The sequence below is a fragment of the Amblyomma maculatum genome, chromosome 4, assembly GCF_055883805.1.
Source record: "Amblyomma maculatum isolate TAMU_Amacu chromosome 4, ASM5588380v1, whole genome shotgun sequence".
Lineage (NCBI taxonomy): Eukaryota > Metazoa > Arthropoda > Arachnida > Ixodida > Ixodidae > Amblyomma > Amblyomma maculatum.
In genome coordinates, this window is record NC_139347.1 from 87,049,295 (window position 1) to 87,063,940 (window position 14,646).

Consider the following 14,646-nt stretch of genomic DNA (forward strand, 5'->3'; position numbering starts at 1 on the left):
TATGCAATATTGCACTGGTTTCGTCAATAACACTACTAACAGTTTGTGAACAAACAGCGTTAGGCATTTCTGCCATTGAAAGCAGCTGGTCATACCCATAAACGTCTTTGTTATCGTTGTCAGGCTCCTAAGTTCACCTGCTTCAATGGACTTTAACCCAGAGGCCGCAACGTTGACCACAGTGACCATGTCTTAAGATAAAACTCAAGTTTCAGCACTATACTAGCATTTAATCACCAAGTCCTCATTGTGATCTCGGTTATCTCCTTTCACACACAAAATCCTCTCCAGTAAAGGGTCGAAAAAAAAGGCACAAGTTGTTGGAATTAAATTCCAAGGGTGCACTACGTAAGGACCAATTTACCCTTAACTATCACTGACTAGCATCACTGAGCAGTGTTACCAATTAACTACCACTAATTAGCATCACTAGTTATTAAATAAGCATACTGCTGTACAAATCGATTCGGGAGTCTGATAGGCCAAATTCTGAGGTGGCCCACCTAAATTTGGAAGACACTGAGTTGAACACAGTCAAATTACGCTGGACACCAATTTTGGTCAAATTTGGACAAAGTCGAATTTAGGGGGTCCGGTGGGCCGAATTCTGAGGGTGACCCTCCTAGCAAGACTCCAAGCTGGGCTTGTTGGTTCATAGTTACTAAAAGATTTGCAGCGCTAAAAGACGACACAGAGAAAAAAGATGCACAGGACGGCGCTACGGCAGGTCCTGTGCATCTTTTTTCTCTGTGTAGTCTTTTAGCGCTGCAAATCTTTTTAGTGACCCTCCTAAATTTGAAAAGCATCACTGAGTAGGCCATCACTGAGTAGGCCATCACTGAGTAGCGAGAAATGGACAGATTGAACATTGATATCTTGGGTATAGTGCTCTAGAATATTGGGCAGTGTGACGACCGGCAGCGGAGAGCGGGCCGCTTTTGCGATGACAAGAACCGACTCCCACGAGAGGGCGCGACATGCAACAGGGGTGCCACGTTCGCTGCTCGGTGCGTAGCGGCCGCGGGATAGCGGGGGTACAGAGGAGGGTTGCGGTTCTCTTTGGAGCGATTTTCAAACGCTACGCAATTAGTGTGATAATTATTAAAGAGGCTACTTATTCCAGGTGCTTAAACGGATCCCTGCCATTCTTTTACGTCTATCGGGAGACATCGTGCACGCTTGGGTAGTCCTTCGGAGCAGAGCGCGATTTTTTAATCGCTATCTGAAACTCAACATTTCTTCCTGCGGACAGTTACAAATCGTCCAGATGAGCAATTTGTACTTAAAGTTTGCAATGAAGCCTGGTGTTTTGCACTCGTTCTTCCCTTAAGGGAATATAGGCTGCTGCCCAGGAGCGCTATTGACACGCGGAGAAAAACAGTGTACATGCGAATCAAAGCTTGTGCTTCGTAAGGCCTCTATAGGAACACCTATTTTTTACAAACTTTATTTGCGAACACCTGCTTACATTTTGCAGCCTGCGCTTATTAATGCATAACAATGTTTATCTTAAATCGTCAGTAGTCTGTAATATATCTCTTTAATCGGTGTTCTTTATGTGCCCTAATCACCGCTTATAGAAATTACAAATACTACGTGCGAGCAAAACACATTTATTCACTACCGCACTAATTTAAAGCACTGTGGTATTTACCGGCAAAACAAATAAAATAAACAAGGTATACATGACTCAAGCATTTATTCTTTGTTCGTGATTAACAATTACGTATATCGCGAACATTTGTTTGCGTGCCGCTAACTAAAGGGCGAACCAAAAAAAAAGTCAAGTACTGCTAGGGCATTACTTCAAATAAAATATGAAAAATTAAAACCGTCACATACTTAATACGTTCATAGTGGGCACTTGAGTGCGGACGCTTTACTGGCATTAAATGGTACCAGAGCAAACAAACAAAAAACAAAAATAAAAGCACTGATAATTGCGCGACGAATTGGCAGGCATGATGCAGTTCTTGGCGCGCACCGAGAGAAAGCGGAAAAATGCGAAAAAGATGACGAGCACCTAATACGCAAGCAATTAATATAATGCGAAAATCAAATGCGGACATAATGCGTGTTTATTCTTTGAGTGTGTGGTATGGAAATATGAGTAATCAACTGGATATACTTGCAACTACTGCTTACCGCACTATATATAATCGGGCTACTTGCCGCGGGTGCTCTTTGCAGTAATAACCAGACTATAATTGTTAACAAGGTTGATATTACACGTGAAATACTTTCAAGGGAATTTAATTATTTTCCCTTTGGGAACTCTTGTCGTGATTCACTTACTTCGCAAAGAGCGAAGCCGCAAAAACACATTAAATTTCATTGCTTCAAGTGGGAGCTTTTCTGGTGCTCCAAGTAGGTAAACTTTTTGAACCTTCACATTTTACAGGAAGTTTGCAAAATCTGAAGTGCAAAGCAGTCGAAAAGGACCGTGCATCTGAGCCAAATTTTTGAGTAAATTGCGACCTAGCTTCGAACCTATGGCGCTATTTTTGTTCGTGGTGAGAAACCGTGCCGGCCTGACAACTTCTCTTTCGCAGAAGGATGATCTAGCGGAAGCGAATTCAGCGTACCCTATAGCCTCTGCGTCCTCTATTTTCCGTCGTTATTTCTTTTTCAAAGCTATTCATTTTTTTTTATTTTGTATGTAGATAAAACAGGACTAGAGCGATCTTCTGGAGGCAATGACTTGCATATTATCGGTGGCTTGCGCACCCTAGAATGGAAACATTTTCTGGAACAATTAGGTCATTGTTAAACTATAACGCATTGAGATTAAATGTTTTAAGTATAGCGCACATCTCTGGGTATTTATAAAGCTACCCGTTACAACAATGTTTCAGACTATGGAGTGAAAAGAAAATGGTGCGTTCTTAGGTTAGTGTACAGTTTCACAAATTGTTGTCTCTTAAATTTCGACGCTTATATCTTTATACGCGTTTGATTGCAGCCTGTTTGTGCACTGCTTTCTTCTTCCCGGGCCTTCATTTGGTTCTTATGCTCGGTTGTTTCCTCATTTTTTATTGTTTTTATTATATCTCCATTTTTATTCGTCTTTAGCTGCCTGCTTTCTTCGTCATGCGTTTGCCGTGCCGCGCGAAAATTCTGAACCTTTATTCACATTCGCGGTCGCTCTTTTCACGGCGCTGCGTGCCTTCAACCAACCCCTTTCTGCTTCCCTGGTCGGTGACACGTTTCTTTTTATTTTCCCGTGAAACTTTTACCTACCAGTTCTTCCACCTTTCCTGACCCACTGTGTTCCGTTATTCAGTAGCCAGTTGGCGTGGTTGCGTTCGTTTTTCATGTCCTTACTTTACTATATCTCTACCTCCATGCGGGGTAGTCCACATTTATTTCATTCCAACTGAATGCCGACTTCTCTTGTGGCTTCAGTGACGTACTGTAGTTGGCATAGTTGGCGTGGAAAACAACGGAATATACCATTTTGTACTGTTTTGATAATGGGAATACTGTGACCAGTTTTAGTCAGCGCTCGAACGCACGTGTTGTATGTTTCACTTCTTCATACAACCTGCCTCCACACAGCCCTCTTTTCAAAACGACTACATTTCTGGACGTGAATTAGGTGCTTTAGGAATGCTAAAGCAAGCTGTACGGCGAGTGAAGTGTGCTGTGCGAGTCGTACGCCGGCCCTCTCCAAGCTGTTTTCTTCGGAGCCAACTGCTGTCATGTTACTTCCCCGAGGTGTTACCGACGGCCAAAATGGAAAATAAGTTAGGTGGTTGCTAACAGTACTGAGCACCGTTAATCGGCATATTTAAAAATCTTGTCGCGAACAGCTCGAGACGACGCACAAGCAAGCAAGAACGTACAGTCCGCGCGGTATCCGCCCCGCCGCACAGCGCGCATACGCGGGCGCCCGGACGGCTGACACACCAGTTGCTGGTGGCGCCCTCTGCGCTGCGGCGCCTCCGTCATCGCAAAAGCGGCCCCTCGCTCCCATGTATTTCGCGGCGCGGTCGACACACTGCCCAATCTTCTAGAGCACTATATCTTGGGTATCGGCGCGTTCAAGTGGACCGGAATGGGAAAATTTAATTCCGGCGACCATTATGTCTTTTATTGTGGGCACGAATACAAGAGAAGGAATGGGGTCGCTCTCATAGTAAACAGAAGAATGGGCAAAGCAGTGCTAGGGTACAACCCCAAAAACGACCGAATAATTTCACTTCGGATCCAAGGTCACCCTTTCAACATAACAGTTATCCAAGTCTATGCACCAACCACTACTGCTGAAGAAGCTGATGTTGAGAGATTTTATGCTGACCTGCAATGCCTTTTAGACCGCACCCCATCATCAGACGTCGTTTTTCTCATAGGAGACTGGAATGCTAAGGTCGGGAGTGAAGAAATATCCGGAATTACAGGCAAGTTCGGTCTTGGTGAGCCAAATGAAGCTGGGCAGAGCTAGTAGAGTTCTGTCAAGAAAAGAACCTGACCATAGCGAATACTCATTTTCAACAGCACAAGAGGCGCCTGTACACATGAACTACACCAGACGGTCTGTACAGGAATCAGATCGATTATATTCTTTGCCGGCAGAGATGGAGAAGCGCTATACAAGCAGTAAAAACAAGGCCTGGGGCCGATTGTGGCACCGATCATCAGCTTCTTGTTGCCAAAATTAAGCTTCGATTGAGGAAAACGCAGAAAAGTAGAAGGCCTTTCAGGTATGACCTGGATCAAATTCCATTAGAATATGCTGTGGAAGTGAGGAATCATTTCAAGAATTAGATCTAGAAGAGAGAGCCCGAAGAGATGTGGACTGATGTTCGTGATATAATACAAGAAGTTGCTACTAAGGTAGTTCCAAAGCAAAAGAAATGCAAGAAAGCAAACTGGTTATCTGAAGAGGCTTTGCAAATAGCTGAGGAAAAAAGGATGGCAAAAGTTACGGGGGAAAGAGAAAGATACAAGGTTCTCAATGCGGATTTTCAGAAAATAGCAAGGAGAGATAAGAATGCCTTCCTGAACGTACAGTGCCAAGCAGTTGAGGACAACAGCCAATTAAGGAACACAAGAGCTCTGTATAAGACAAAGATATTAAAGGAAGCTGCTGTGCTAAGCTGGGCGTGATAAAGGACAAACGAGGCAAGGACCTCACTGAAACCTCAAAGATAAAGAAGAGGTGGCAGGAATATACAGAAGAACTGTACAAGAAGGACCCGGATGTGCAAACCCAACATAAGACGGTTGTGATTACTGATCTCGAGCCGAGCATCCTGAAGAGTGAAGCTGAATGGGCCTTAGCCAGCCTTGCTAAGAACAAAGCTAGCGGAATTGATGGCATTCCAGCTGAGTTGCTTCAAAACTTCAACCATTTCGCTGTTAACATTCTGCATACATTATGTCAGAAGATTTGGACAACCCTGCAGTGGCCACAGGATTGGAGGAGGTCAGTTTACATCCCCATTCCAAAGAAAGGCAGTGCCGAAAATTGTTCCAACTACCGCACGATCGCCCTTGTTTCGCATGCTATCAAGGTGATGTTGAAAATCCTCCAAGGTAGGCTGCAGCAGTATGTGGATCGGGAGCTTCCAGACATGCAAGCTCGGTTTCGCAAGGCCAGAGGAACTAGAGACCAGATTGCCAACCTTCGCTGGATCATGGAAAAAGCAAGAGAGTTCCAGAAACCCATCTACTTCTGCTTTATTGATTATGCGAAAACGTTTGACTGCGTAGATCACAGCAGATTCTGGCAAGCTCTCCAAAAGATGGGAGTTCCAATTCACTTGATCTGTCTCCTCAGGAACCTGTATGAAAGGCAAGAGGCCATAGTCAGAACTGGGCATGGTCTTACTGATTGGTTTCCGATTGAGAAAGGAGTGAGACAAGGCTGCATACTGTCACCCTGCCTATTTAACCTATATGCAGAGTGCATCATGAGGAAGGCCGGTCTGGACGAGTCTTCAGCTGGAGTGAAGATTGCTGGAAAACGTATCAACAACCTTAGATATGCGGATGATACCACTTTAATGGCAGAAAGTGAAGTGGAACTCAAGAGACTTCTGATGCAGTACAAGAAGAGAGTGAGAAGTTTGGGCTTAAACTGAGCATTAAAAAGACAAAGATCATGGCGGCTTGCCCTATCAAGTCCTGGAGAATCAAGGGACAAGAAGTGGAAGCTGTGACAGATTTTCTCTTCTTGGGCTCCAAGATTACCCCGGAAGGAGACTGCAGCCATAAAATTAGGAGACGCCTGCTTCTGGGAAAGAGAGCCATGGTTAGCCTTGACCGCCTAGTAAAGAGCAGAGAAATTAGTCTGCCAACCATGATCCGCATAACTCGTGCTATGGTCTTTCCAGTTGTGATGTATGGATGCGAGAGTTGTACTGTAAAGAAGGCTGACCGCCGAAGAATTGACGTGTTTGAATTGTGGTGCTGGCAGAGACTCTTGAGAGTTCCTTGGACTGCCAAAAGATCAAATCAGTCGATATTGTCGACCATAAACCCTGACTGCTCATTGGAGGGTCAAATTCTAAAGTTAAAGCTCAGCTACTTTGGTCATCTGATGAGATGAGAGGAGTCGCTGGAGAAAGATTTGATGTTGGGAAAGGTTGAGGGTCACCGGAGAAGGGGTAGGCAGCGAACGCGATGGTTAGATGGCATCCTCGAGGCACTGCAGATGAAGTTATGTGATGTTAGGAAGATAGTGAGAGACCAGAAAGCGTGGCGTGACATGGTCCATAGGGTCACGAAGAGTCGGACACGACTGAACGAACTAACTAATAGAATGCCCAAATTAAAGCTTCTGATGAACAGTGAAAAACTGTCGCACAGTTTTTGCCTTAAACTGAGATGTTTACTTCTCAAATTTTAAGCAATTAAATTGTACTTCAGTGTGAACGAGCTTTGGCTTGGGTTATATCACAACATCCAAATAATTTCTTTCAAAATGAACCCAAAGCTTTCAAATCTGCGCTTCTTCATCACCTATGTTAAATAGATTCTCGTTATTTTAAATTTTGTATAAGTACTAGTTATACCACTCCTATCTGTAACGCCTAAACGGCCCTGATAATAACCAGATAAATAAATAAAAGGTATGGGAAATTCATTACACTAATATAAATGCTTACCACTGACGAGATCTACTATTTTTGGCCAAGTGCCACTATTCGCTGCTCGCTCCTCGTAGTGCATTCTGTGCAATAGGCAATCCCGAGTCGACAACAGGCACGTAGTGCTTAGTGCTTTAGGATGCAGTCACGTCTCGCAGGTTTGTATCATCAGCAGTAGCATAAGAGAGTGTAACACCCGCAGCAATTCTGTCAATTGTGCACAAAGTACTCCTCAGGTAATTGTATACATCATGAGAGTATTATCAAATCATACTCTGCAGAGTACCTAGCCTCAAGGGCAAACTGCTGCACATGTTTGTTCATGACATGAATTTCACCCAACACAATGAACTGTGGGCTTTCAACTTAGGTGCAATATTAGGTGCACAAGCAGCTGTTCCAGGGCCAAACAAACGGACATACAGTGCCCGCACCAAAATCTATGAAAAAAAAAAAAAAAAATGCCGCCTAGTTGCCAACATCCCTGAGTTGGGAATTAAGCATATTAAGTACACCTCCCTGACAACACAGTGTTTGGCGGGTGTAAATGGGAACGAAGCTGGGCACATCAGAATTCTCTCAGCAATAATGGAGACACATTTTGAGGGCGAGACATAAAAATGCCGCGAAGTACAGTACAGCTGCTTGTCCCATTACTGCTTCTCTTCAGAATCTATTTTGGAAGATTTAACGGGCAATCTAGGTCAAACCGGTTTGATGTATGCAACAGACATTTGCAGTTTGGACCAGATCACGTACCACGCTGCGCTCGGCCTCGACGCAGGAGGCGCCCCCATGCAGGACGTTGTTCATGTGGATGCGCAGACGTTGGTTGCCCTCGAGGAGGCTGCAAAACTTCATGAGGTACTCCTGGGCCTTGACCGAATCAGGCAGGTTGCGCGACAGCAGAGCCACCCGCGCCAGCAACTGCCGCTCGCGCTCCTCGCCCGCAGGCAGCATCAGTGCCTCAACTACGGCGCGCATCTGCTGCCGCACCGCGCACTGGCACTTGAGCAGCTCGCTGAAGGCGCGCACTGCGTGGTCGTCCACCGTGGCAAACAGCTGGTACAGCTTGTGCATGCGTTCCTCGACGGGCAGCTGGTAAGGCACCAGGCACGTGTGCAGGATGCGCTCCACCAGCAGGCGGTCCTCCAGGGCCGTCTGGTAATACACGTGCAGCACCTTGTTCTTGATCCAGGAGATGCACTCGAGCGTGGAGGGTGGCAAGTCGGGGCTGCTCATGTGCTGCTTGTAGAGGTGGGCCAGCCCCATCAGGGCCTCCTTGCGGATCTTGAACTTCTTGTCCAGTGTGCGCTCCTTGACGAAGGTGAGCAACTCCTCCGTGACCGAGCTGAAGTCCTTCTTGGCCGCACTGATGATGGCCATCACCACCTCGTAGCGCACAGACTCCTCGGGGTCATGCTGCCGCTGACGCAGCGACTCTGCACACGATACACAGCAATCATCAGTGACAGACACTCTTCTCCCTGGGTACTTGCTGCGAGTTAAGGCAAAAAGAGAAAGAAGAGTACGCCATTCTAGCATATACTACGGCTAACTACTGGAAGAACCAAAAAATCATCACGTGATATCGCATTCGGACTGGCTCCAACTTAGAATTGGTTGCAGAGAAAGTCTGGAGATTTCGCAAAGTACCATTTTGCCCCCGACTATTCAGAGGTACCATTGCATGACTTTTCTTTAACTTATTTTTCTGACAATTTTCAGTGTCCCCTGTACCAAAGATACTTTGTAAGAATTATGCTGCTGACGGTCCTGCGTAAAAGTCCGAAAAACGAAGCAAATCCCGAAAACAGATGGCCCATGCAGTTTATTAATAGGAGTGCATTTGGGGAACACATATTTTGGTAGAGTTTTAAGCCCAGATACATTAAAACCTTAGCGAGACATTAAAGAAAATTTTTAAATGTGGGAAAACGTACTATCCAAGAAAATGTATGATTCGAACTGCCTAATTTTGAAAATTTTATCTGCTGAATGGGAGACAAAGGCATTTAAACTGACACTTTCACTGCTCAAAAGTGTAGATTAGCATTTATTATATCACATATAAACAGCTCCATTTTTTAGCTCTTGCAGAATTCAGTCAGTACTTGCACTGTCCTAAGCACGAAAGCGATTTAGTAACAAATACGGTTCACAGATGGCAACGGAGAGGTGGGATCGCTTCCTTGATTGCTACGCCCCCTTACACCAGTCACATGTGGAGAAGCCATCGCGATGGATTACATTCGCTGTGTTTTTGCTCATGCTGCATCTTCCAGACCCGACCTGATCATATTAATAGCAGAGTTGTAGTTATCAAATGGTTCTCCCCTATGCCCCTAAAGCACCACAAAGCCACCACATTTCTCCTCATGGAGTCATGTTTACGTGGCAACGGACGCCTCAGTTTAGTTCAGCTTTTCGTATCGTGAGCATACATTAGAACATGTCCAGTTGATCGCAAAACACATTATACGACCACAATTTGTCGAAATTTCAAACGCAGTAACCGGAAGATCGTGTTATCCACGAACACATTAGCCAGGAGAAAAATGCTACAACTCTATGGGTTATCTTTAACTGCCCGCGATTTTGAGAGCACGAAACGGGAAATTGCATAAACCGGGAGCGTACCAATGAGGTTCTACTGTACATCAAATTATTGTTTACATCAAACAGCCAGAACAGCCTATTAATAATACCAGGCAAGTATAGCCCAACCATTTGCATTTATTGAACATTCTACACATTAAATGGTGTGCGGAACGCCTCTAAATGGCATTTCTTTAAACAAACATGCGTGTTGAAAAAGGGGCAATCTTCTTTAAAAAATGTTTGGTTTTTTACTCTTTGAGTAATCTGATTGTTCCCCTTTCACATATGAAAAAGCCTGTGCCAGAAATAATCAGGAATTTATAAAAGAAAAAGAAAAACTGTATAAAAGCACATACGACTGTGAGAGGTGCACATCTGACCAATTTTCGAGCTTGTGATGCGTAAAAGCATAGCATCACCGACCACCTAGCTAATGCAGCAGGCTGATAGGCCTATGCTTTAACTCCCAAAGAGCCATTCCGCTGCTTCAAACTCCCAGAAAGTAATGCATGAGATTAGAGATCGCATTTTAGGCGGCAGACGGTTCCAGAGCACCATCCAGCTTCCATAAAAGGTATGCTAAGCTTAGCAATGCTGCACGGCACCGAAAAACTGCTTGCAGTGCGTACAGCATGGCTGGCTATCACGGAGTCGACGTTGTGCGACCAGTACGTACTGCTCAAGGCTGCGGTTCACGTGTTTATATTATCCGTAATGGCACGAGTGCTGGAAAGTCCAAAATTCTGCTGTACATTGTACATAAAGCACTCTGGCCAGAAAATTTTAATAACTCGTATTTTCCCATAATTCGTATCACCGAGATTATACTGTATATCAAATTACTGACATATTAAGCCATTTCGGACTCCCTTTTGAGATCGGTGATTTGACTGTGCATGCCGAACAAGATCCCTCAAATCCGTGTCGAGTATGACACTCACCGGTGATGTCATTACGCAGCTTGGGATGATTCAAGAGGAAATGCATGGAGTACTGCACACACCTCATCCGGACTTGCACGCTGATGTCGTTGAACCTGATAAAAAAAAAAAAAAAGCAGCATTGGCTCGAGCTTTCACCTGCCAATAAAAGGCAGCCCCTACTCCAAGGACAACCCTGTTCCCGGATGGACCACCTGCTAAGAAGGAGTTTTGTATTCTTTCTCTTCTAAGGATGATGCTTGAGACATAAGTTGACAACCAGTACAACGTGGAGTTATCACAGCCCAGTAAACAATTTACAGGATCTGTTAAAGACGAGAATGGCTGAATTTCATTTACGCCACCCCTAGCATGGTGCTCACATTCCAGGCAAGCAGTATTGTACATTGAGCACCCAGCGTGGCATTGTTTCCACATCGGCTCTCAAGACAAAAAAAGAAAAACTCACTGACACACATATTTATGGCAGCAAAGCATTGTGCTAAGAGATCAGCATCAATGAACAAATGAACACCGCTGCTATACCTTCTTTTTATTTTTTTTCAGAATTTCGTGACAACAAATTCGCACAACAAAAAAAGGTTTTGTGCGCTCCCTTTTGTTGTTGCAGCAAGATTCAAGTGCACTTGATCTGCGGAAATTCTCTGTGGGCTTCATCAGAGGGGCATTGAGCCACATCACATGAGAACCAAGATTGCGGCAAAGGATGGTCTTCATTAAAAGGAAATTGAAATAAAATATCAAGACCAAAATACTACAACTGCAACTGAAGCAAGTGTTCCAAGAATCGCTCTCAAAAACCGTTTTTTTCCCGAGCCAAAAATGGAAAAAAAGAGTGACCACTGCTGAGAAAGGTAACTTACAAAGAGTGGTATAACGGGCCAGTTGGTAATTCATATTCGAAAAAAAACAAAAAAACAGCATCGTCCTTTTATTCGCCATTCCATTTTTGTATGTTCCCAGGTACAGCACTGTTCTCTCATGTCTTTTTCGCCTTATTTATCTTTCTATCACATACAAACCCAGCTGCTGTTCTCATGTTTTGCTGTCCACTTTTCCTAAATATACTGTGCCACTCTGCAATAAAACAACCAGAAGTTAACTGAACTGTGCTTACTGAGCTGTGTAACCCTACCTTTCTCTGTCCTTGTCTTAAGCGGTATTCACACAGACGCTAGAATCCCTCTCTAAGCGAGGGCCACTGTGCTCACGTCACTCCTTTGAAAGGCTGCTGGGCATCGCAGCTCCCGGTTTTGCACCGATGGCTGCTGTCTCCGGGTGGAAGGACATCTCAGCTGGCCAGCACGAATGATCCCAGTCCCGGAGAGGGAGAAAAAATGTGTGACAGGGTCCGAGCAGATAATGTCTACCCCTCCCCAGTATTTTGTATATTCGACCCTTTTTCTGCAGGTCCCTTCCATTTCGGTCAAGCTTGTTTATATTATTTTGCATGGGTTTTTTTTTTTCTTTTTGCGCTGAACTTGCTGTCTTCACTGTTTCCCCAAGTGGCAAAAAAAGGCTAGTGAGTCAGCTGTCCCAGTGTACAACATTGATGTGTACTTCTCCATTCTTGTCATGTTGCGTGGGCTTGGAAACAGCGGCGTCGCTCTCAGCACTGTTCGTCGCCTGTGTGAATGTGCGAGTTTGGGAGCAGGGGCAAGTTTGTTCAGCCTGTGACGTCGTGTACCCCCTTTCCTTATCCATCCTCGCCAGATTCCCCCATGTGAATAGTACCGCTTTTAGGGTGCGCTGGGTGGGTTTTTTTTATTTTTTTTTTTTTTTTTTCAGAACACTGCTAAGAGCTAGAAATGACAAAGAAAGGGGCAAAATCGAAGACTCCAGCACTGTAGTTGTGGCATTTTGGTGGCTTGCTGCTGCTCGCAGAAACCACAGCAAGTTACCATGCATTATAGTCAGGTGTGCGAGGGATGTGAAAGCCACTCATATGAGTTTACAGCAATACAAACAAATGCCAGGCCAGCCACCAGCGTAGACTGCAATTACCATATTTACACGATTGTAAGTCGACTCAAATATAAGCCGACCCTCCCAAATCGCATATACCGAAGAAAAAAAAAAAAAGACCGCAGTGGATGCTCTCGACAGCAAAAATTTGTTGCCTGGCTGTACAACACGTATCCATTCAAATATACGCGGCAAGCGATATACGCGGCAAGCTTGGCCTCCAGCTCTGGTTAGCATATCAATTATATCCCTTGGAAGCCTCTTCTTTTCTTGGCATCACAGTTGAGAATTTTGTCTCGCTGCCACTGCCACTTCCGCATAACCCGTTTAGAAGCTTCGAACTTAACAGCCCACAGCGCAGTTGTTACTTCGGAATAAATCATAGTTGCCTCCTTGAACGCTGCACGAAACAAGTACCGAATGCTTTATGGACTGGAGAGCTCATGAGAAGCATGTAGCCAGCCGTAAAGTCAAAAATGCGAACACGCAATGAGAGCGAATTCAACGAATGATCGGTGTCGGCGCTTCCATCAACCATCGACACTCCCTGGAAGTGCCACCGTGTCGCAAGACCCGACGCGACTGACGTGAAAAAAGGAAGCGTCGCAGCGGTTGTAACAGCCGCTCTTCCATAAACTATCGACACTCCCGCAGCTGCAGTTTGTGCTGCGCAGTAAAAGTTAAACTGAAATTCTTCCCGACAAGCACACACAAATTCGCCGTAGCCTCCATAATATGGCTTTTGTCTTGCTTGTTAACAATGCCATCTTTGGTTTCGAATGTGTCAACCCTCCAACTTCGGATTTTCGAATTTTAAAAAAAGGGGATGATTTACAATCCTCTAAATACGGTAGTATTCCTCTATGTTTTCGTACTACTGAAAAGCATACGACGAGAGCGTTCTTGAGCATGTTCGTGACCCTGACACCTACGCACAGTTTTAGCTTGGCAACCGTGGCGGAAAAACTTCACCATAGTAACAAAATAAGATTCTCCAAGCCGTGTTTCAGCCTCTATACCTGCCATCCAGTCCGTATGCCTACAATGGGCCTGACTTGAGGACAGTTCTCTTCTACACAGCGTTAAAATGTAGTAACTGCAAAGCTACTTTCGCAAGGAGCCTAAAACCTTGTTACGACTAGTTTTAGGATTGACCAATCCCATTACAGGCATTGCAGCCAAAGTAAAATTTAGCTGCAGTTGGCCTGATTGATTGATAGCAAAATGTTACTTAACATCGTCCAGGATTTTGTGACACATTAAATTACGAGTCAACTATAAAATATTATGTTACACGATACTGTTATGCACATGCTGATGAGAACAGTCTAAGCTTGCAATGTGTGGCAAAGTTTACTTTCAAAGTTTCTCCTGGACTAACAGCAAGTAAACATTTTCCAGCCCACGCCAAATCCACGCGATGGCCCGCTTTGTTCGACCCAACTCAATCATCGCCGGCAAATGTGACTGCATGCATGCTAAAATAGGTGGGTGTTTCTTTTTTTGCCGTTCCAGATATAAGGATAATCAGTTATAAAGATTGGATTTTCCTGTTTTCTCAATTACGTTGTAGGTGGATTGCACTGTTAATTTGCGGCATCGCAATGAGTCAGCGGCAGAAGAGGGCGGCACGTGTAAAGCAACGCTAGGCCTACCTGCCAAGAAAGCAGTTCCACAGGGGAGGGTTGTGCGAGGCCAGGTCCGAGTTCTTGTCGGAGAACATGCGCGCCAACAGCTTGGTCACATTCAGCCGCTCCTGCTCATCGTTACACTGCGCACAGGACGACAAAGGCACACACAGCACGGCAGTTAGGATGCATGGCTTTCTTCGTTGTTTTCAGTGACAGCCCCTCACTTCTGGCATCGCGTGCTTAAAATGTTCAAAGGCGGAATGTGTGTGAACTAATGCCACCAATGAACGCCGCGAGGTGCAGGAATGGGAATTTTAAAAATTGCTTGCAAATTATTGGCTAGTTTCTAAGGGCTTGTATGCCACATGCACGCATGCTCATTGGCATTTGGTCTACATGCATTCGACAGCCACT

The 14,646-nt window shown here is 44.9% G+C and overlaps 1 protein-coding gene across 5 annotated transcripts in view; it reads right to left on the reverse strand.

Moving 5' to 3' along the window:
* The window catches only part of pds5 (cohesin associated factor B pds5), a 68,048-nt gene that overhangs the window by 40,050 nt on the left and 13,352 nt on the right, over positions 1–14,646 (reverse strand). For all 5 annotated transcript variants that reach the window (XM_084602096.1, XM_084602097.1, XM_084602098.1 and 2 more), the window contains exons 8-10: positions 14,257–14,372; positions 10,637–10,731; positions 7,854–8,536 (exon numbers count right to left, since the gene is read on the reverse strand). In XM_084602096.1, coding sequence (XP_084458222.1) covers positions 7,854–8,536; positions 10,637–10,731; positions 14,257–14,372 — 894 coding nt within the window. The remainder of the gene's footprint in view (positions 1–7,853; positions 8,537–10,636; positions 10,732–14,256; positions 14,373–14,646) is intronic.